Source organism: Sceloporus occidentalis, unplaced genomic scaffold (genome assembly GCF_023333645.1).
Source record: "Sceloporus occidentalis isolate IW3139 unplaced genomic scaffold, rSceOcc1.0.p SCAF_25, whole genome shotgun sequence".
Classification (NCBI taxonomy): Eukaryota; Metazoa; Chordata; class Lepidosauria; order Squamata; family Phrynosomatidae; genus Sceloporus; species Sceloporus occidentalis.
The window spans coordinates 4,323,962-4,347,616 of record NW_028317005.1 but is presented as its reverse complement, the minus strand read 5'-3'; the positions used below and the strand labels follow the sequence as shown (position 1 = coordinate 4,347,616).

The 23,655-nt window shown below is 41.5% G+C and overlaps 1 protein-coding gene across 1 annotated transcript in view; it reads right to left on the bottom strand.

The window, feature by feature from the left end:
• The window catches only part of LOC149300278 (5'-3' exoribonuclease 1-like), a 29,747-nt gene extending 9,065 nt beyond the window's left edge, over window positions 1-20,682 (bottom strand). Inside the window, exons 1-27 of the mRNA XM_089485273.1 lie at window positions 20,608-20,682; window positions 16,524-16,756; window positions 16,128-16,225; window positions 15,609-15,718; window positions 15,399-15,509; window positions 14,532-14,617; window positions 12,585-12,672; window positions 11,569-11,737; window positions 10,684-10,751; window positions 9,781-9,915; window positions 9,098-9,158; window positions 8,126-8,228; window positions 7,696-7,785; window positions 6,588-6,744; window positions 6,356-6,475; window positions 5,719-5,888; window positions 5,451-5,571; window positions 4,864-4,974; window positions 4,641-4,744; window positions 3,784-3,915; window positions 3,371-3,533; window positions 2,722-2,835; window positions 1,438-1,536; window positions 736-851; window positions 444-590; window positions 242-331; window positions 20-155 (exon numbers count right to left, since the gene is read on the bottom strand). Coding sequence (XP_089341399.1) covers window positions 20-155; window positions 242-331; window positions 444-590; window positions 736-851; window positions 1,438-1,536; window positions 2,722-2,835; window positions 3,371-3,533; window positions 3,784-3,915; window positions 4,641-4,744; window positions 4,864-4,974; window positions 5,451-5,571; window positions 5,719-5,888; window positions 6,356-6,475; window positions 6,588-6,744; window positions 7,696-7,785; window positions 8,126-8,228; window positions 9,098-9,158; window positions 9,781-9,915; window positions 10,684-10,751; window positions 11,569-11,737; window positions 12,585-12,672; window positions 14,532-14,617; window positions 15,399-15,509; window positions 15,609-15,718; window positions 16,128-16,225; window positions 16,524-16,756; window positions 20,608-20,682 — 3,207 coding nt within the window. The remainder of the gene's footprint in view (window positions 1-19; window positions 156-241; window positions 332-443; window positions 591-735; window positions 852-1,437; window positions 1,537-2,721; window positions 2,836-3,370; window positions 3,534-3,783; window positions 3,916-4,640; window positions 4,745-4,863; window positions 4,975-5,450; window positions 5,572-5,718; window positions 5,889-6,355; window positions 6,476-6,587; window positions 6,745-7,695; window positions 7,786-8,125; window positions 8,229-9,097; window positions 9,159-9,780; window positions 9,916-10,683; window positions 10,752-11,568; window positions 11,738-12,584; window positions 12,673-14,531; window positions 14,618-15,398; window positions 15,510-15,608; window positions 15,719-16,127; window positions 16,226-16,523; window positions 16,757-20,607) is intronic.
• Between the last annotated feature and the right edge of the window lie 2,973 nt (window positions 20,683-23,655).

Genomic DNA, 23,655 nt, shown 5'->3' with positions numbered 1-23,655 from the left:
AGGATTTTAGTGACCCAACCTTGCACTTTGCAACCTCTTCTTCGATCTTTTCAACTATGGCAGAATCCAAGATCTGCAGGTCACAGGATGAGCGGGACAGCAGGCTGACTGGATGAGCCTTCAACCAAGAAACGATTTCCTGGACCTTCTCAGCCCTGAACATAAAGAGAGCAAGCATGGGTCATACAGTCAAGGCGGCTTCCATTGTGATGGCCCGTGTAATAACCAAGGTTGTGTTTACCCGTTTTCATCCTCTCCTGGCCAGATATCATCTTCATAGAACACATCATCCTGGCTGTTTTTAGAGATGTACGTAAACAGCTCAGGGTACCTAAAAGAAAAAAAACAAAAAAAACACACATGGGTAATAGAACATTAAAAAATAAAATAAATCCTCATCAGACTTTCTCCGTTTCTGACGCTACACTTTGTTGATTCCATACCTTTCTATACATTCACCAAGTAGCTGTTCAACAGCAGATGAATACATCCATTCAGTTCCAACTCTTTTGGTGTAACCAGGAACTTCCTCGTTTTTCTTATTGAACTTCAGATTCAGGCCCACGTTTGCCTTTTGTTCTCCATGGGGGCTACAAACACAATAGAATAATTTGTTTCCTATGTGCACATCAGGTTATAACTGTCGAGATACGAATGAGCAAACAAGAAAAAAAAAATCCAGGCAAGGGTAGGAATCTTCCTTACATAAAGGGGTGTTTGTTTCTTACTACTTACTTTCGTTTGGATCCCCTGCCGATGAAGATACTTCCCGTAAATCTTGAAACAAGGTATCCATTTATGCCAAGGCGACTAGCCAGAACATAGCCAGGGTTATATTTTACTGCAAATTTCTAAAATGAAAGTACAAAAACAAATGAATAGTACCAAAGAAAACATACATTAAATACATGACAATGGTGACATATTAGTAAAGTGATGGGAGAGGAAGATAAGTCTGGCAGCAGTGCTCATGGTGGATTTTTGAGCGGCGAGATGAGCTAACACATGGTTATAATGGTCAAGGCGGGAGATGGACAAGAGCCTTGGTGGCATTTTGTGTTAGAAAGGGCCGAATGTGGGCAACGTTCAAGAGTGACAGAAAGACAGCGGATTGCACCATTAACATTAATGAGGGAATGTTAGCATTGGAGGGAGGGAAGATGAGAAGTTCGGATGGAGTTTTAGGAAACTAGTTGTGCTTCTCCGATTCTCTCCTCCTCATCTTCCTCCTGACATCAAGACTTCTGTTCACAAAGTAGGGGTGCAGGTTGAAGACCCCGCTGCCCCTGTTTTTGTTATTTTAACAAATTGCAAGAAGAGATTTTTGGCACGATAGGTCAGCTCTAAATAGACCTTTAAACATTAGTTTGACAAATATATGTAAAATAAAACAAGAACAAAACTCTAAATATACATATATCACTGAAAATAACTTACATGCTGGTTCTGTATCAAGACATCCAGCAGAGGCTCAGTGGGGATGGTAAAAAGCACTCGAATTCTGTTCTCACCGAGAACGTCGGAAGAATCTTGAACCTGCAAATCGGGAAAGAAAATTACTAAAAAGCCTCGCGTCGGGCTAACGCAGGGGTTTGGCATTGGAAGGGTTAACCTAGCCAGGTGTATTTTACAGCCTACAGCTTGCCCTCTTATGCCACTGCCCGACACCGGGTGACACTGTGTACATACCCGAAGCTCTGCCATAAATTCAGGTTATGAACTCAGTGAGGATCAGTGGTAACTCCCCTATGATATGGAATTTAGAGTGATGGTCTTCTATGCTGGGTTTGAGTCATGTTGAGGACACCATGGGATCTGTCAATCTTAACAGATGTATGTTAAGATGTAGTTTGATGTGTGTCATACTAAGGACTAGGCCTGGGGGAGTCTCTCTGACACTGGAGGGGCGGAACGTCTCACCAGTGGATAAAAATGACTATTTTTTGTAAAATCACATAACGTCTCCTGGAACTTTCTATGGATTTGGAACATCACTGAAAATCCTCAAACTCAACAAGGATATTGAGGTTCCCCCAGGTGACCTATATGGGTTTTGTATAATTAGCTTTTTCTGTGTTTCTTCTTGTTTTATTTTTACAAACTGTACTGTATACTCTGCGTCTAAATTGTTTATATTATTTATATTATTTTTGTAGATAAACTCTGACATTCGTCAGATTGAACTGTATGTGAAACCAGTTTCTTTCTCAGCGCTCTAACTGAACTCTATCTTCTGAGAAAGCTGGAACCACGTTACTTAATTGTTTTATACATCTTTGATCGGATCTGCGTGGTACTGGGCATTACCGAAGCGTCTAAGCTGTAGTCAGCTTATAACATGGTGGTGGCAGCGTATTACCAGTCTGGCATAGTGTTTGGGGTTAAGTGAGTGACCAAAGGGCTGGTATCGTTCACCCTTGCACACTCACACCCTATGTGTCTGGTTATCCGACAGATAACTGTGACAATGTTAGTTACCAAATGTTTCTCTCTCGGGCTGTTAGAATGCATTGCACATCATTCTTGGACAGTCAGACTTGTCCAATTTGCAGTTCCTCGCAAGGACCGCTGCAGCAAAAATCAAAGGCCAAGATGTTCACCGACTATAGAATCTAGTGGCTCTTGGCAATATATTGATATGAATATTACTGAAAGCAATTAAAATGAACTATGAAAATATAAAACCTGTAATATAGTAAATCATGGAAGGCAATATCCTACCTCTCCCATGCATCCATAGTAGGGAGCCCCCAACATGAAGACAGAAATTCCGGGAGAGTACAGCTCACCCAACGTCTTGAAAACGGCAGAACCAGAATCAAACGTAGTGATATCCTGAAAACAAGCGACCGGCTCAGTCAGACCTTTATTTGATCACATAGAATATTTATAAAATATATATATATTTATAAAAGCAACCTGTAAGCACAGACTAATGTCTTAGCTAAGCTTGGTGATTACTATGTGTTGATGTGGGGTGAAGATACAATTAGAATGATAGCAGGCTGTTGGTGATGAAACGGAGTGTTAGGCTAGGCCTGGTTACAACCGCGTTAGTTCTGACGGTTATCGTGGTCTGTGACTATGGCCTGTTGGTTTTAACAGCAAATGCAGGCCAAACTTCTCCATCTGTACCAGCATGTCTTTACGTTATAGTTCATTTTGTATATTTTATATCAGTTTTGATGCCGTTCTCTCTTCCCTTTTGTAAAAGCGCTTCGGGATCTGCTGGCGCTCTACTTATTAACTTCAGTGTAATGGCACATGTGGATCAACGAGCGATCTACCCCAGCCCACGCGAGAAGATATTCACCAAAAACTATTCAGAAGGACACACGACGGACATTAAAAGCATTCATTCCTTCCTCACCTTGACGATGGTTTGGTAAACAAAAGGAAGAACTTGCTTGGACCATTGTTTCTCAAAAATAATCTCCCCTTCTTGTGTTAACTTATATCGGCGGCCGGTGAGCAGCTGAGCATAAAGCACCACTGATGTTTCGTTTATGACTACTCCCTTTCGCCTGTGGAAGCTGTAAAGAGCAGAAGTATAATGTTAGTATACACTGGATACACCAAAATATGAAAAGATAGTCAATGGTCACACAGAAAAAAATGACACGTCTAGAAGAAGACAAACACCGTAGCCTTTATTTTGACGATCAGTGTTAAGTAACAGTAAAGAATCCAACAACTTCAGCGGCAAAACAGCATCAAAAATATCCTTACTTTTCTACTCAAGTTTATTTAAGACAGATTTTTTTTCCTACAGCTCCAACTTACTGTTCTGAGATCCCTTGGACTTCCTTCACCCAGATATTTCGCTCCTTATCACCAACAAAAGCAACTTTAACAGGCGGCACTAAATCCCCAGTGTAAAGAGTCTGGGTCCCGTGAGGTTCTTCCAAATAGTATCTGAAACATAGAAAACAAAATGTCAAGAATACAGTCAACAGAGTATTGTAGCCACCACGATTCCATTGGTAATGTTAAGATTAGATTGACTTTTTATGAAATAGCCAACAGAAAGATGAAGAAAACCATAATTGTGATCACTTTCCGTTATCCACTCAGGATAAATGTAACTATTATTTTCCCCTGGTGCTTCTCCTAAACACTGAGGACCAGCTAATGCTGCATGTCACTGATGAGAACTAATACATGTGTCATTATAGAGGTAAAATTGCAAAAGAAATGGAGTGGCGTTAAGTTCCTCAAATCTTTGGACGGCCTACTAAAAAATGTTTTCTCTTTGTCCATTCTCATCTTGTCATACCCCTTGAATATACGTATTTGTATTAAGAGCTGCACAAATTCTTGGCCCTATATAAATATAATAAAAAGGCAGCTTCTTTTAGCTAAACCTAGAAGCGCTCCAACACTATATAACTCAAGGACAAAATACCTTGAATATATAATAAACAAAGCAGTAATGAACAAGTAGCAGCGATAAGATCATTATTGCGTATGTTGCACATAAAGTGGGCATTATCTTGCCAGATGTAACACATAACGATGCGAGATAAAAACTTATGCTGTGTTCTCAGCAGTTTTAATTAAAGCAGATGAATTGCCTCAAGGAGGTTAAATATCAATGCAATATTATCATCACAGGCATCAAGACACTGAAAGTTGCATACTTCGTTTCTCCATCTGACACCGCAATAACCCGCGCTTCTTCAAGGTGAGGCCAGTTCACAAAAACGGATCTTCCAAGCACAGCAGCGGCCACGCTTTCCACGTTCTAAAACACAAAAGTGGTCAATATGTAAATGCTCTCGATTTAGAAACTGCTCCCAATATCTCCATATGCTGTAAGGTGAAACCACAAGAAGCGCTATCACTGCATATAAGAGAAAACGCGCACTCATCACTCACCTGCTGCATGTCTTCATCATATATGATCTCCAAGATCATGTTCTCGCCTCTGCTGCTCTGCTGGAAGACCTGTACGCCAGACTTCTTCAGAGAATACTTTGCGATAAAAACATGGTTTCCCAGGATTAATATTGGTCATTTTTTGTATATGTTACTGAAGATTGAGGTAGAATGATTCATGAAACGACACTGTTTATCTATCTTATACACCGCCTGCCCATAGCGTCTACAATACCATGTGCATTGTGAACCCCTAAAACATACAATTAGGCCACATTTTTTTTCTTCTTGGGAAATCAGAGACTTAAAAAAGGGGATATAAAATGAAGATACAACTTGTCTTTTTTGTTAGCTTAATGATGGTTTACTGTATGTTACTTTGCGAATATTACACCTGTGTGGAACAAAGCTCCAAAAGAGGTTAAAATCTGAAAAAAAGAGGGAAAACATACAGAACAACCACAAAGTATAGTTTGGAAATTTAACAGAGGTAAGTGCTGCAGAAGAGCAGAATGTTTGGCATTCTGGACAGAACTAAATAATGGAAATTATTAGGAAAAATAAGAACCTACCTTATGCTTAATGTGCTTCAAAGTAGGGAAGCCACAAAAATACAGCGCTCCCTTATCAACCTTGGTAATTTTATTATTAACCATGTCCACGTGCCAGGCATCCAAGGAAATGGCCTTGTACCTAGGAAGACAAATGGATATAGTTAGGAGATTCACTACCACAAAGTAGGGAAAAATTGAACAAGCAAGGAGGACAACACGGACCATACATGGTAGAGAGTATCTGAAGAGCTCAAGGTATCCAAAAACGGTCGGCTAAATATTTTACCTTCCATGGCAGTGCTCGATATTCTGAAACTTTTCAGGCCAAGGCGAAGAGTACTGGAAGTCGGTGTCGCTGTCGTGCCAGTACATGAAGCACTCGCTGTGCTGGTTTCGGATCCTCTCGGCATCGGTCAGGCACTTATTGCAGGTTTCCATAGCTTCCAGCAGCCGTTTCTAAAAGACCACCGTGGAAATCTTACACCATAATAGTTCACCTCACACCGACTGATCAAAGTGACCAACATAAACGTCTACAAAACAATACAATTTACTACTGTAACACACTGCTTAACTAAATGGAGGCGTTATCAATTGTTTTATAAACAATAGAGGGGTAATTTATTTTCTGCCCTCGAGCACTGAGAATGGACTAGGATTTATAGTTATGCCTGCTTTATAACAGGTGAGGGCTCTTTTTTTGACCGCAAACAGCGAGATCCAGAGGTCCCAACCCGTCTCCAGACTTGGTTTGCAAATGGGTCCCACAGGTCGTGCACGGACAGAGGTATAGAATGTCTATACATATGTCCGAGGTCTCCGCATGACTGCTTTAGTTTTTGTGCGATCCCTGGAGTATTTCACATATACCGAGTTATCTATAGGTGGAGTAGCATAGGAGGGGTATGGCACAGAGAACTCACCTCGTCAATAAAAGGAATCAGCACCACAGCTTCCCACTCCTGCTGCTTCCCGTTAAGGTCAGTTCTAAAATCTTGAGGGTAATAATCTATAATCGGGGAGTCGGCACTGGTCATCAAATTCTGGTTAAAAAAAAAAAAAAAAAAAAGTATATAAAATTACACACACACGCACGCACACTCGCAAGAAGGAGATGCCCCGCATGAATATCATCTTAGATGAAAAAGACGTTACCTGATAGGCCTTAGGCAGCAGATCTTTACTGGCGGCAGGGAGGACGGCCAGGAGCTGCTCGAACGGCATGAACGGCTTCCCCAAATTAAATTCCAGTTTCAGGTGGCTGATATTGCAGATATCAGACAGGTACGGTGCATAATGGTAAGGATAGTACCTAAGATAACAGACACGGACTGGGGTGGTTATTAAGCCATTATAAACATTTCAATGAAAGCACAGTTTCAATTGACAAAACAACTAATTACACTATCACAGTTCCCTATACCAAATAACAATAAATTGTGTACTTGGACATAATATTCTCATTTCAATATATCATGCTGTCCTGGATTTGTCGCTATTGGCTAATTATACCCAAAATCAAAACGTTTTCAGCTGTGCTCTTCAGATTTTTTATTTTTTTTGTTGAACAATTTACTTTTCTTAATTGATATGCATTTTATTGATATCTACTATATTAGGCCTCCGATTAGTTTCATTTTCTTTTCAAAACATACAGGTTATTTTGTCAAATAAATTAAATAAAGCATATCAAAAACGCAGAGCCATTTGAACTTTAAACCAAAACTGTAATGATTTTTTTTTTTATTTTTTTTATTAATATTTAAGCCATTCTATGAGAATAAATTAGAATCCCTTTTGTCATGATAGGCTGGTTGTTCTTTTATAATGTACTTTGAAATAACCATTCTTTACTTCAAAACAAATATATTTCAGTAGTGAACTTCTAAATCGTTCTATATAACCTACAATAAGAAACATTAAAGGAGGAGGACGGTTAATCCTTCTTGGCTTTAACGGGGAGATGCTGGAGACGAACACGGCTGCCAAGGATAGGATTTGATTCTCCAGCAGTTGGAAGCCAGACAGTAAGATGCACTATTGGCGTACATTGTGAATGCCAAGTAATCGCACAATGACAATAGGTCGCAAGTAGTTATAGGTAATATCTTTATACTTGGGCGTGTTTGTAATTTATTTGGTAAAGGTCTAATTATAGATAATGAATTAGTTATATGACGGGTACATATGTGGGAAAGGTGGGACTTCCAATTAAATAGAATACGATTTCAGTAAGAGCTGGAAGGACAACGTCTCCACTTACCAGCTCCAGGACTGGACTCCGTGATAATAGTAGTGCAAAATCCACTGGATGGCCCGGACATAACATTCAGCCTGTTCAGCCAAAAACTCACTAAAAGAAACAGGACAAAATAAAAAAAAAAAAACCACTTAGTATACAACATTCCAGTAACCGGACCTTAAATATAAGGGGTATAATACATTATTCAAGGAACGGGTTTTACTGAGACAAAAATTATTATGTAACGGAGGGTGAGAAATAGCAAGCCAACAATAGGTTACTTATAGAAAGAGTGGATACACCAAACAGCTCTAATCACGGGGAGCTGGGGAAAGTGATAACAAATCTATAAGGATGTGATTTAAGAAACAGATGACAGCTACAGCTTAGGGACGAACTATCCTTCATAATGACACACGGAACTGGAATAAGGTGTGCTCACAACACTTACTCTGATACAACCTCCACTCCCATCTTAGACATGTAGTATGTCCGCTTGTACTGCCTAAATTCTGTCTCAAATAGGTCATCTTCGTCAGCGTCTTCATCTAAGCCTACAAGAGAAACGTGATGCAATACACTTACAAAGCAAAACAAGAATACATAGCTAGCTCCACATTAGAACACACGGGCAATCCTGCCAGTATATATGAGCAGAGCAGCTAGATGTTCAAGGTACACATGTAGAATGAAAAATAAGACAGCCTGTATATGTGCTTTTGATCGCAATGAACCCAACCAAGCAAATTATTTGGTTGGAGCTGGTGTACTTATGTAGTCGCTGTATCCATCAGGTGCACACACACACACACAAATGTCAGACATAACTAACCAGGGGTCGGGGTCAGGAGTCTGCCACCCTACCAGCTCTCCCCTAAAGCGAACTGGACTGCTCGCCAATAGAGGAGATCACAAATCTTTAACAAGCACAAGACGAAGGGAGTGTGAGGTCTGTTCCACCGCAACCTCGCAATGTGTGCTTAGATAAATAAAAAGGGGAGAAAGAGCATGTTCGTATGTTAGGGCACGTATTTCTGCAGGGAAGTAAGTGTAAGCCAGGATGTTTGTATGTAAGGGTAAGCGTGAATGTGTGTGCATGGGTAGGCATTTTGTAGGGGAATTTGGCAGCCTGTAAAAGTACTGGTGAGCAATTACCATTACTGTTCTGGGCCTAAAGGGTATAAGATGATTCACCCATTTTCCAAAGGGGAACTATTTCGTATTGTTTCAAACAAAAAAAATGTTTTAAAAAAATATATAGTCCAGCAGCTATGAAAATGTCTGCTATGATTCATGTCCACACCTATTCCTGCAACTAACCTTTCAAAAGTATCGAAAAGTAAAACATATGCAGAGAAACGGGTGCATGCGAAGACGAACAGTTTGAAGAGTCTCATGATGAAGTAAGTCATAATTTACTCACATTTGGCACTTTCCTCTCCGTCTTTCTCCAGTGCATCTAAACACAGAGATTCATCAGACACCTGCTTAGAGAGAAATTTGGGGAATTAAATTTCAGTGATTCCACTTTGGAATTAATCTCAGCCATGCTGTGTCAGCTTAAACAATACAATACACAATAATCCGACAACACGTCAGTCTGTAAAGACACAAAATTGTGAGGGAATTCCAACAGCTTCAAGAATCCATGGAAAACCAAATCGAATATCCGCGCCCCGGGCTGCAGAGTACCTTACACCAGACCAGGTGCACAGCACATACAACTCATGCAAATGTCACATTTGGGTTGGATACAGAAAGAAATCCAGCATTAAACAAATTAAGAGCTCAATAATTTAATTTATGGTGGCAAAGACCACTGTCTGATACTGTCTGATATAGTGTTACTGAAGAACCACCTTCCTCCACAATGAGGGCAGGAAAAGAGGGCTTGTGTGTCCTGCTACCTATTAATCCAGTCACTCTTTGGAAACAATGTAATTATGAAACAAGTAGACAATTTTGTCTTCCTGTGCCAAGCAGAATGTAAACCACCACTGTGTGACGCTGCGCGTATAACTCATCAGGATACAGGAGGGACGACCCCGTAGCACCAAACGGGTGCTTCATGGAACGAAACCATAGGATGCAGAGAAAGCTGCTTACCTTGGCTTTCTTTTTCTTGTTGTTTCTGTCTTCCTCAGCAGCCTGGCCTGCAGCCTCATTGAGGTATTTATTGCCCACTTTGCTTTCAAACCATTTTAAGTCGACAAATATGTCGTTGAAGTGCTCGCGGTCAAACTACAAATAAGAGGCGACAATGAATGGCTGGCAGCAGTGGATTTCTCCCACAACAGCCCAACACAAGTAATGGAGATGCCTTTATATATATATATTTGTATTGTAATTATATACAGCCCGCACTTGGTATAAGAGCAACAGTAATACAGCGCTGCTTCACAATAGGTCCCCTTATCTGGTTTCATGAAGAACATCATCAGGTACAAATGGCACCAAATTCATAATAACCCTAATGAACAACAATGGGACTTTGGTTTAACTAAATCTATAAGTATATATTTATCAACATCCACAGGCCAGTGAACCTTTATAATCCATCACAAAATCATCATTAATCTAAGAAAATATAATTACAAAACAGTCAATAGATTGAACTAAAGCATCAGGCAGTAGAAGCTCCGCAAAGAGACTATTTGCCAAGTTTCCAGAATTGCAGAGTTCGGTTTAGCAATGCTAGACTATGTTGGTAAATTCACATCAAAACGTTTCCTTTTCCGACTTCAGGGTCTAATTAAGAATGATACTGTTCATTTAATTCGCATAATAAATAAGGACAAGAAATAGATTATAGACAAAATTAAATCTAATGCATGATTATTAAGATGTAGAGAGTCTAATGGGTGGACTGGCGACATTAACAATATTACCCGGTATTCTCCTTCATTAAACTCCCTGATACTGCTGGACCAAACCCAAGGAAAAAGCCATATAATCACTGGTGTGACCTTATCAAAGATATAATGTTCCGTTTTAAAACCAAATACTCACCGCGGAAAGTTTTATAAGATATTTCTCAAAATGAACCACATTTAAATAGCCATTTTCATTTATGTAACCTAGAAATTGAAAAGAAAAATAAATATAAATCTTTAAATTGATAAAAATACATGCCCTGGCAGAGGAAGGTGCCCAACGATGATACATTTTTTCCGCAGATCCACCTGCCTTATTCTGGCCTTTTGGAGTATTCCCGCAAAAGGGCAGAGCCATGGCGTGGCCCCCGGGGACAGCCTCTCCATCGATTGAGGAAGAAAGCGTGTGTGAAGGACCCGCCATTCCAGGAGGCCACAATAATAGAGCGGATAGAGTCCAGAAGCGGACCAAGAAAGAAGGAAGAACAAGAAGGGGAGCAGCGGAAGAGGAGACAGGGACACAGAAGGGGAGCAGCGGAAGAGGAGACAGGGACACAGAAGGGGAGCAGCCGAAGAGGAGACAGGGACACAGAAGGGGAGCAGCCGAAGAGGAGACAGGGACACAGAAGGGGAGCAGCCGAAGAGGAGACAGGGACACAGAAGGGGAGCAGCCGAAGAGGAGACAGGGACACAGAAGGGGAGCAGCCGAAGAGGAGACAGGGACACAGAGGCGGTTGGCGGTGAAGGCAGGAAGATATTGAGAGGGAGAGAGAGTGTGAATGAGGGGGAGCGACAACAAGTTTATTTTCTAAATGGAAAAAGCCCTCCAAACCAAAAACGTACGAAACTAAATTTTATTGCCAAAAAACAAATGACCCAAAAAGACAAAACAAATGTCAAAGTCTAATAATCATATGATTGTATTTTATGAGCAGTGTATTTAGATCTGTAATACGCCGTATGAAGAGTACTCAACGACAGACATATAATTATGTAAGAGATGTAATATTTGATAACATACCTCCGAGATCTGGTAAGACACTAATGTATGTTCTGTACAATAGAGGCAGTGCATCAGTATTAATATGCAAATGAGGTAGATGTGGAATAAAATCATTGCCTACAAGGAATCCCATTAAAATCCAATCATCAATTATTCGCTCTATATCGTATTCAAAGCAAATCTTCTTCTAGAAAAGAAAAATAAGAAAACCACATTAGCTACGTGTCTGTCACAGCGTAGTAGGGCTGCAACTAACGATTATTTTAATAATCGATTAATCGGATAAAAAAAACAATATGCAAATTTTTTGCTTATTTAAAATAATTTAATGAACTGGATGTTAAAAAAACAAATTAAAATTTACATTAACATTCTTTTTTTGTTATGAGGTAATAAAAAAATATTTTCTAAGTATAGGAACCCAAACACAATATTTATCAAACTAGTTTTAATATCTAAACCACTCACTTTGCACCCTGCACTTTGCCCCAGCCCTGGCACTTTGCACCCTGCACCCAGCCCTGCACCCGCACCCACTCTGCCCCGCATCCAAACTCCCACTCTGCCCTCCACACACTCACACCCACTCTGCACCCCCACACTCACACCCTGCACCCACACACACTCACACTCTGCCCTGCACCCACACACACACTCTGCATCCCCACGCACACCTAGCCCTGCACCCAGTCTCCCACTGACACTCGCACATAGAGAATCACTTACCTCAGCTATGGACTCGTTCCACTTCCAACCTTCAAGAAGTTGAAAACTTTATTCGAACGGCAGACCAACATCGAAGCGCGTCACGTAGCTCAAAGAAGGCAGAGACTGCAGAGCGCGTAGCAGAAGCCGGGAAACGCTCGCGGAGGAGGTAAAACGAGCCGAGTTCTCCAACAACTAATCGATCACTCGATTAATCGATAACGGAAATTGTCGACAACGATTTCCATTATCGATTATATCGATTAGTTGTTTCAGCCCTACAGCGTAGCGTACGTTTAAATTCATCACTGCTGAAGGAATTAACTTACCTTTACCGATGAAAATTCATAGTCAATATACTCTCTCATTAAAGATAAGTGAAGAAGGTGAAATGTGGTTTCTTCGGGCGCAGAAACTCTACAACGTAATAAAATATAAATGTCAGAGAAGTACCTGTAGAACTTGTAAATAGCGTATTTACGTCCCATACATATACATTACAATCGATAGGTTGCACCATAATATAAAAGTAGCGGCATTTAAATATATGCAGTATTTGTATAGCGACAGGTAGAGACTGATGGCTGGGTCTCACGCATACATTACATGAAAGCTCCGGGGCCTGACGGTATTCACCCACGGGTACTTAAGGAGCCGAGTCAGGAAATAAGTGAACCTCTGTTTCTAATCTTTCGGGATTCTTTTCTTTCAGGAATTGTACCAGAGGATTGGAGGAAGGCAGATGTGGTTCCTATTTTCAAAAAGGGTTCAAACTCTGTGCCCAGAAATTATAGACCTGTGAGCTTAATTTCCGTGGCTGGGAAAGTATTTGAAGGGCTGTTTAGAGATAATATTCAAGAATTCCTCGGGAAGAACAGTACTATTAGCAAAAATCAGCATGGTTTTATGAAACATAGGTCCTGTCAAACTAATTTAATTGCATTCTAGGAAGAAGTAAGTAGAAGTGTAGATCAGGGTGTGGCAGTGGATGTAATCTCCTTGGATTTTGCCAAGGCGTTTGACACGGTTCCACACAATAGGTTAGTATTCAAACTGAAGGAAATTGGTCTAGATGCAAATTCTTGTTCTTGGGTAGAACATTGGTTTAGAGACAGAGAACAGAGAGTTGTTATAAATGGCAATTTGCAAACTGGACAAAAGTGGTAAGTGGTGCCCCTAAGGGTTCTGTTCTGGGACCAACCTTATTCAACATATTTATAAATGACCTGGCAGTAGGCATTGAAAGTCATGTTTCTGTGTTTGCAGATGACACTAAACTAGGTAAAGTTATACAGGGCGAGCAGGATATTACTGTGCTGCAGAGGGATCTAGATAGACTGGGGGACTGGGCACACAAATGGCAGATGACATTCAATGTAGATAAATGTAAAGTTATGCACTTCGGGGTAGCGAATGCACAAGCAACCTACACCCTAAATGGTAGTGAATTAGGGGTAACGACAAATGAGAAGGATTTGGGAATTGTTATAGACAACAAACTAGGCCACAATGTGCGATGTCAGTCTGCGGTTGCTAAGGCCAGTAAGGTATTGTCGTGTATAAAAAGGGGCATCGAGTCGCGGGATAAAGATATAATTTTGCCTCTGTATAAATCAATGGTAAGGCAGCACCTTGAATATGCTGTGCAATTTTGGGCACCTATTCTAAAGAAGGATATCATAGCACTAGAAAGGGTGCAGAGGCGGGCTACACAATTAATAAAAGGAATGGAGCACTATAGTTATGAAGAAAAGTTAACTAATTTAAATCTGTTTAGTTTAGAGAAAGTCGCCTCAGAGGGTATAGGATAGCATTATATAAATATATGCGGGGCCAATACAAACCATTGTGTGGAAATCTGTTCATAAACAGGACTATGCATAGGACACGTGGTCACGCGTTCAGACTGGAAGAAAGGAGATTTAGACTAAAGCAGAGGAAAGGGTTTTTTACAGTAAGGACAATAAGGATGTGGAATTCTCTGCCTGCCGGTAGTTTTATCGGAGTCTATACAGACGTTTAAACTGCAACTGGATGGATACCTGGAAAAACATAATATTCTTTAATTATGGGGAAACAGCTTATTGATCCAAGGAGAAATCTGACTGCCATTTTGGGATCAAGAAGGATTTTTTTCCTGGCAAAATTGGAAAGAGCCAAACTGGGTTTTTTTGCCTTTTTTGGATCAACATCAACAAATTAACAGATATAGGAAAGGCTGAACTTGGTTGACGCATGTCTTTTTTCAGCCTATGTAACTATGTCCCAATAGTTACCTTTTTTGATTCTTCTTTCCACCAAAGCGGACCTCTTCTCTTAGAAGAGAGAAGTGAACTTCATGGCTTGTTAAACCAAGCATTATCTGCAGAAAGAACAGGGCAGTATTTTAGCACAGTGTCACAAGACCCCCAATCCCTTTTCTTACATTCCCCTCATTTTTAATCAACTAATGTTGGAATAGGCTGAGAAATCCAGTTAATCTACAATACAGTGTAACACCTGCTTTATTTAATTTTATGCATTGGTGAATTGTGTGGCTACTTATTGAGCGAGGCCACAAGCTTGAGTCTGCTACGAAGCATGATAGTGTAACTTGCATGCACTTGGAAAATTTGCCAAGCTAGATGCACACTGAAAACCTGTGTTTACTCATGCCAGCACTTAGAAGTTTGTGTTAAAAAAAGTCGTACGTATGCTAATGTATGATGAAACATTTCAATTCTACTGTTTCACTACAACACTTTCCTTCATGTAGGGCTGCGTGGGTCCAGAAAACGTATAGTTAAGACTTAGAAACATAGAACATCCCCCCATTTCAATGGCGACAAGCCACTGGTGCATCCTTTTGTGTCACCTAAGCATTCAAAACTAAAATTATGAATTCGATAAACATTAACATATTTAAGAAAGGGTTTGGGCATCCAGCATTCGGAATGATGTCCCGAATTCCCCATTTTGTCCCAAAAGTGTCAAATTCACCCTAATAGGTAGAATGCTATTCAAGAAAGAACAGGATTTTCAAAATTCCCAAAATAAAAAAATTTCAAAACCATCCTTACTACCAGCTTCCCCTTGAAATAATTATATTGAAAGCATAATTATAGTGGAGATATTTTAAACCTTTGGCTTTAACAGGTACCTACCAAGTCAGCATCTAACCCATACAGGCAGTGACGGGTGTTTGGATCATGATCTGGCTTTGCTTTTTCAGATCGAATGAACTCCATAATTTTATGTTCGCCTTCACCTGGCGTCTGAAATAAAAATAACAAAAAAAGTGACTTACGGAGAAGCCCTATTTTGGGACAATTACCCACGAGAGGATTGAGGAACCTCGCTGCTCTTCTGCTTACCTCGTGACCAGATAAGTAGATGGACACTCCCTGCCAAGCCTTGTCTGCGGAGATCTTCATATTTACAAAATACTTCAAATGCTCGTGCAAGCGCACCATAAACTCAGTTCCTATGAGAGAGAGAAATGAACAGCCAGCTGTTTTATACACATAAGTTTCTTTATTCTCTTTGTCATAGTTTTCTGTTAGGGAATCATTTTCTGGGTGATTTCTTTGTGACAGCCGCAATGACCTAAAAGGTAAAATCTCATGAACCTCTAAGCTATAAGACATCAAGTCTTTCAACAGCACTTAAGTTAGTATCTGGCTCCAGTATAAGTTTGAGGATCACTTATTTATTTTCGGGTTTTAATAACCCAAATCTAAACGCCTGGCAAGAATTCGGTTCTATTCTTGGGCCAATTACACCTTCAGCCCTTAAAAGATGTTCCATCTGGTCATATAAATTACTAAAGTTTAGACCCAATACAGATACTCTTTGAACACACGAATACCTTAAATAATAAAGAAAATGCTTACCAGGAGTAATACAGTTTGAGTCAAACCTAGCTTCCGTTGGCAAGACTTCACCTTTTTCTAACGCTTTCTTTATTTTGTCTTCGGCTTCTTTTGCGGATCTAAAGCAAAAATATCAGAAACAAACCTTGTAGGCTCAGTAACTCTACCGGTATATATATATATATATATATATATATATATATATATATATATATATATATATACACACATATATACACATATATATACATACATACATACATACACAACGAATATTTGGCCGCCAATACCATCAATAAACAATAATTGCATGTGCGTATCGGGGCGCAGGTCCACATGCCCTGGAGTTTGCCAGTTTAGTTAATTTAGATACCGGAAAACAATTGTCTTCTCCGTTACGGGATGTATTGCGCTCACCTGAAGCGCCTCCCTCGCTGCTGGTTCATCTTCGCCCTTGGAGCAACACCATCCACGGCCATGAAAAATACTTTCCTTGGCTTGATGATACGAAAGAGCACCTCCAGGTAATGAAATATGTCTGCAAATATCTTATCTTCTGTTATTCGGAAGTGCACATCTTCATCGTTGGGATGGGAGCACTGGTGGATAATGCCGTTCATATCCAAATACAGATTGTCAAACTCTGGGATCTAAAACAGGTTAATTTAACAAACAAAAAATGTTATATCAGAACCCAGAATTAGCTACTACCTGAAAAACAATGTGCGATTCACATTATCGGCCAGGACGTTTCTAGGAGAGTTGTGACTTCAACTCACTAGTTTTCTTATGCCAAGCCCTGTCCTGCAAACAAAGCTGAGCTGACTCTGCATAATACATAATATACTTTATACAGAGATCAGCCGTAACATTATGACCACTGACAGGTGGAGTGAGTAACACGGATCATCATATCATGGCACCTGTCAGTGGGTGGGATATATTAGGCAGTAAGTAAACATTTCATCCTCAGTTGATGTGTTAGAAGCAGGAAAAATGGGCAAGTGTCAAGATCGGAGCGACTTTTACAAGGGCCAAATTGTGATGGCTAGACGACTGGGTCAGAGCGAAGCTGCAGTGATCAGTACCTACGAAAAGCTGTCCAAAGAAGGAAAAGCGGCAAACTGACCACAGGGTTATGAGGGCCAAGGCTCATTGATGCACGTGGGGGGTGTAGCTAATTACTGAAAAAGTTAATGCTGGTTCTGACAGAAAGGCGTCAGAACACACAGTGCATCTCAGGTTGTTGCGTATGGGGCTGTGTAGCTGGAGACCAGTCAGGGTTCCCATGCTGACCCCTGTCCACTGCTCAAAGTGCCTACAATGAGCACATGAGCATAAAATTGGACCATGGAGGAATAGAAGAAGGTGGCCTGGTCTGATGAATCACGTTTTCTTTTACATCACGTGGATGGCCGGGCCCCACATCGCAACCTACAGAACTTAAAGCATCTGCTGCTAACATCTTGGTGCAGACACCACAGCAACCTTCAGAGGTCTAATAGAGTCCATGCTTGGACGGGTCAGGGCTGTTTTGGTGGCAAAAGCTGGATCTACACAATATTACGCAGGCGGTCATAATGTTATGGCTGATTAGTGTATAGGGCCACCTAAGACCTTCTTGCAGAAGGAACCCATTAAGATAATCGACAGTTAAATTAGGGAGATAAAACGTTCAACTCTTCTGCAGTTCAGTGCACCTTGCAAAGCCTTATGCCTACGTAAGCGTGGCTGCTTGCCATAGGGCCATACACAGTTTATACCTTTATTCACATCAACGCTTAATAGCCATTGATCATTGAACTATATGTCATGATTCTCTAACGCCAACGATTCACCTACAGTAACTACAACCTAGAGTCTCCCAGGGTCTTTCACTACAAACGAGGTGGATCCAATATTTCTGTTTGGGTTTTTTAATCATTAAAAAAAAAATCCCTTAGTTTTCTCTTAGTGTTTTTATAATTTTATAGACTAGATCACACGTCACCTCCGATCCTTAAATAGCATTGTGTTTTATGAAACTTGGTAACAGATATAAAGGAACTTTTGCTGGGCATTTCTTTTTTTTTCATGTCCATAGGTGGTTAGATAGCTAATATCAGGATCAGTATTTTGTTCCTTGCTGATAAAATAAACTAGAGAGATACAGGGTCAGGAATAATCCCAAAGGACCATACATTGCCTATACGTTATACAGCTGCCACACTGCTAATCACAAACTACAGGTCGTCTTTTCATTGTGTAAATCCCTGTGACCCAATATGCATATATTTGATATAAATATTTTATTGCTATAGCAATGTTAGATTAAAATGATGTATTTCCCATACGATTTATTCCACCAAACACTTTATTAATAAATAACCGTACACAATAATAAAGTTTGTTGCTGCTTAGTCTTGTTTATTTGTCCACTGTTGGATGTCCCATGGCCGCGCGCTCCTCGGGTTATTTCTGCTAGCTTGGTGTGAAGAAGAACAGTTGTGGTGCCAGAGATAAATGGTATCTCTAACCTCGCATATGGCACAGCAGGCAGGAATACTATGGGGCAGCCCACCCCAATATTTATTTTCTACATCGCAATACATACGCATTTACACGCGAAACATATGCCTTTAGGAAGGAGCGACATCGAGGGGAGGAAATGGCCTACAACAGATCTCGCCACGCCGTATGTCGTTTACCCTATATAAATACAAATGCCCTTGCTAACCGATGAACCCACCGCTAGAGTAACTGGGTGCCATGCGTACTTTAGCCCAAGAGCTGACATATGAACTCCATATGTGTAGCTAACCTTTCCTAAACTCTCTCAAGCCCAGCAATATTACTCATTTAACCCTTTCCTTTCTATCCATTAGTGCAACATGGACAGAGCTCCAGTTAGTGATTTCTCATACATGTTAGGTTTGCCAGTGATGTCACAATAAAATCTCTGAATCCAATGTATTGTTTATTGCTATTTTATTTCTCATTTTGTTATTTCTTTTTCCCTTTTGTGAGAATTCCTGTTCCTCACACTCTTCCCACCTTTTGAGGATGTTCCTGCACATCCACAGGGTAAAGAAGGGGTTAACAGGTGTTCTTCCCAAGATATACTCTTATGTGACTGATCCATCGCCAAGATACGTTCACCCGACCTCCTCTCAGATTGTAAACTTGTCTGAGCAGGACCCTCCATCCACCTTTGGTTTCCGGAAGCCCACAGAGCCCAGCGATGCACTACATTTTATGTGCAGTTTACTCTTTGTACAACCCTGCGATAGAATCATTCCATTTAAAAACAAGATCTGAAGAAGCCTCTGGAGCTCCCAAAATCTTCTCCCAGACCAACTATATCTATGTCCCTTATATACTATATAACGAGTGCGGGTCTATATCCGTGTCCCTTATACTATATAACGAGTGAGGGTCTATATCCGTGCCCCTTATACTATATAACGAGTGAGGGTCTATATCCGCGCCCCTTATACTATATAACGAGTGCGGGTCTATATCTGTGTCCCTTATACTATATAATGAGTGAGGGTCTATATCCGCGCCCCTTATACTATATAACGAGTGCGGGTCTATATCCGTGTCCCTTATACTATATAACGAGTGAGGGTCTATATCCGCGCCCCTTATACTATATGATGAGTGAGGGTCTATATCCACGCCCCTTATGCTATATAATGAGTGAGGGTCTATATCCATGTCCCTTATATTATATAATGAGTGAGGGTCTATATCCATGCCCCTTATGCTATATAATGAGTGAGGGTCTATATCCGCGCCCCTTATATTATATGATGAGTGAGGGCCTATATCTGCGCCCCTTATACTATATGATGAGTGAGGGTCTATATCCGCGCCCCTTATATATGATGAGTGAGGGTCTATATCCGCGCCCCTTATATTATATGAGTGAGGGTCTATATCTGCGCCCCTTATACTATACGATGAGTGAGGGTCTATATCCGCGCCCCTTATACTATATGATGAGTGAGGGTCTATATCCGCGCCCCTTATACTATATGATGAGTGAGGGTCTATATCCACGCCCCTTATACTATGTGATGAGTGAGGGTCTATACCCATGTCCCTTATGCTATATAATGAGTGAGGGTCTATATCCGCGCCCCTTATGCTATATAATGAGTGAGGGTCTATATCCGTGTCCCTTATACGATATAATGAGTGAGGATCTATACCCGCGTCCTTTATACAATGAATGCGGGTCTATATCCAAGTCCCTTTTACTATATAATGAGTCAGGGTAACTCAGGGATAGGGAGACTTTGGAAGGAAGAGAACAGTTATAGGAACACGTTCTGGGGCCGTGGTCTTTCATCTTGATGGGCGGGGCATACAGGGCACCTGAGCCATGTATATATTAATAATCACACGCAGGACGGCGGCCGGAGCATTTACTAAAGGTATATGAAGGAGGAACCGGACTGACACGGGTGGCAGGTGGCGGCCACGCACGCCAAACACGTCACCGGGCAAACCTTACCTGATGCTCCTTCACCACCTCGCTGAGGCAAGGATACCGCTCCGAGATCCAGCGGTAAAACTTCGGGACGCCCATCTTGCTGCTTCTCGTTAGTACCGAGCACTAACAGCCAAAGGTAAACTGCGGTAGATTAAACAACCGTCACATCCGGCGCGATCCCAAGACGTCGTCACAAAGGAGGGGCGGGGACTATTAAACCACTGGATTCTGACTTGTGATGTCACGAGCCTGGCAGCCATATTTGTACACCTATTGGTGCTCCTAGCCTTGTGCCGCTGGAGCGTAACGTGTCACCTATTGATTAATAACCCGGATTCAGCAGCTCGTTAGGACAGCCGGGTTCGGTGAGAAACGGTAATATGCATAGATCCCCGCAGGCAAAACTCACGTAATAGGGGATTTATTTTAATAGAACAGCAGGGACCCGTCTCTTCATGGAGGGGACTGCAGGTTCTTCGCCATCCTTATTTAATCCTCATGCATAACATACAGTACTGCTGGTTAACGCTGACAGAAACCTGCTTTTGTCTTATTTGTTCCAATAAACGTTATTTATCGGGAGGCCGCCATTGTACTCAGATGAGAAATATTAGGTGGCTTTTCCTGCTTAAACACCACACTGAGCTGATGCTTTATGGCAGTGCTAATGAAGTCCATTCCTCTTTAGACTCTCATTAGCCTGTGTCCGACCGGGTGAGTCCCACAGGTAGTATTTATCTGACTAGAAGATTGGGCTCAGATAACAAAGATAGAACACATACAAAAAAAACTACAAACAAAAAAAAAACCACAAGTGTATTTTAATCTAATAAAAACAATTGGGAGTTTCCCTGTCAGAGAGGTTGTGTTTCATTGAAAAGCCGTGCGTTTTGGTTAGAAGGGATCGGGAAACTTTGCTAGAAATAACCGAAAGCTCAATAGGATCTCTACGTGTTCAGCAACAAGTGAAATGCATGTGTTACGTACACCTCTGCGTGAACCGTCGCTTCTCCAGATCATCACGGGCAAACTCTGGGCCCACTTCCCCTCCAACCACGGTGATAGCCTGCGGGGCTAGCCCTTCACGCAATGTCAGCGAGATCACCCACCAACGCCAGCAGGACTGATTACCCGCATCCCCAAAACGGAAGCCCGGATGGCCCTAGGACTGGAGATACGACGCCGAAGAAAACAAGCACCACACCAAACCTTGAACCGAGCAGTCATGTCATTTGTTTACTCCTTTGTCGTAAATGTCTTAGTGTGTCCAGCTAGAGGGCCGCCGCGCTAAATCCGATTCGTAGCCTGAAGCCTTTTGCACCAAGACATCAATAACTCCTTTCCGTGTAAGGCCATCAGCATTACGTACACCAGACCAACGTACAGCCGCTCTCCCTTCCGTCTCCTGAGGCACATGGAGTAGAGTCGAGCCACACCGTGTTAGCCACAGAAAGCAAAACGGCAAATCTCATAAACATGATACCTGAGCCTGAGACTAGCTTAGCGCACCGACATTTTTTCTTTTCCCTGTTTGCACATATTTGAGGTTGTTGGCTCCTCATCAGTCTGGTTGCAGCTTGCTGTCCAGGGGTTAATGGGGAGGAGGTTTAATTGCACCTCCCCCAACACATTAATAAGGTTTTGGTAGCAGTATAAACTGCTTTGTGTGCCCCCCAGGTAGGTGAGCGTAGGTTCTCACCCTATTGAGAGTGTGCCTTGACGTGGCGGGTGAGCTTAATTATGCTTTGGCCAATTCATATAACCAAAACCTCTCATTTATATTATGTTTATATATTTGTTGCCAACTTTATTAGGGTAAGAAGCGCAGACAGTTTTTGTATACATGATACCTTTATTGGCTAAAGTAAGAACACTAGGGGGCGCTCGTGTATACCGGTTTCAATGAACAATAAAATACAAAAAAAGAAAAAATATAATTGTGTAATATTAGACCCAGGTGATATCGCTGCAAGTCTGTGCGATGCACTTACAGTGTTTACACGTATACAGGCTTCAAGAGACAATCCAGTCTTCCAGATGGATGTGTGACCAATATGCAAAAAAGCAGAGAGACAGGTAGGGACCCCAATGGTGTGTTATCACGCAACGTATGTACCACGCAAAATACCAAAATGCACTTACACTTCGGGAGGGGTTTATGAAACCCTTACACAGCAAATGTCTTTTCTCTGCTCCTTTTGTAACTGCTTCAGATGATCTGTATGTGTGGAGCTGTATCCAATGCTGGAATCAGACTACATCCACTATATATGTAATATAAAACCTATTTATTCAAGGCTTACAAGCCAAAATAATAAAAGATTAACAATCATCCGCTAAGGGATGCTTAAAATGAGTAAAAAGTCCAAATATAAAGTAAGAAGAGCTCTATAAATGTCAGGATCAAGGTGAGGAACCCGATATGCAGGAAAACCCAGCAAAGTCCAGATCAAACCAAAGGTTTGATAGCGTAGCCGGTAACAAGCCAAAGGTTCAGGGTAGGAGATAGCAGCGTAGTCGGTAACAAGCCAAAGGTTCAGGGTAGGAGAAAGCAGCGTAGTCGGTATCAAAAGCCAAAGGGTTAATAACAGGGCTCAGGAGAGAACAACAATGTAGCTCTTAACAGCACAATAACTGAGCACTGAATGATTCTCAGTGCTCATTTTTAAAGCTACCACCAGAGGTCGCCCTTCCCCCTGAACGTGCTGACGGTGGTGTGTGTTCCCCGCCCTCTCCATTCAGGAGTGAATAAGGAGAGGTGGGAGCATGCGCGCTCGCTCTTTGAGACCGGCACTGTGGCAGGAGCAGTGAGAGCAGCGGTGTGGGAGCTGGTACCCGCAGTCAGCGGGTACTCAGGTGAGTCACTGCGTTGTGGGTTTCTTCGTGGACCCTGACAGTACCCCCCCCTGAGGGGAGGCCTTCCGACTCTAGAAGGTCCTGGGCGGTTCGGATGACGACGATGGAAAGCAGAGATGAGATCGGGAGCATGGACTTCGTGAGCTGATTCCCATGAATCTTCATTGGGGTCATATCCCTTCCAGCGGATCAGGTACTGGAGGCGACCATAAT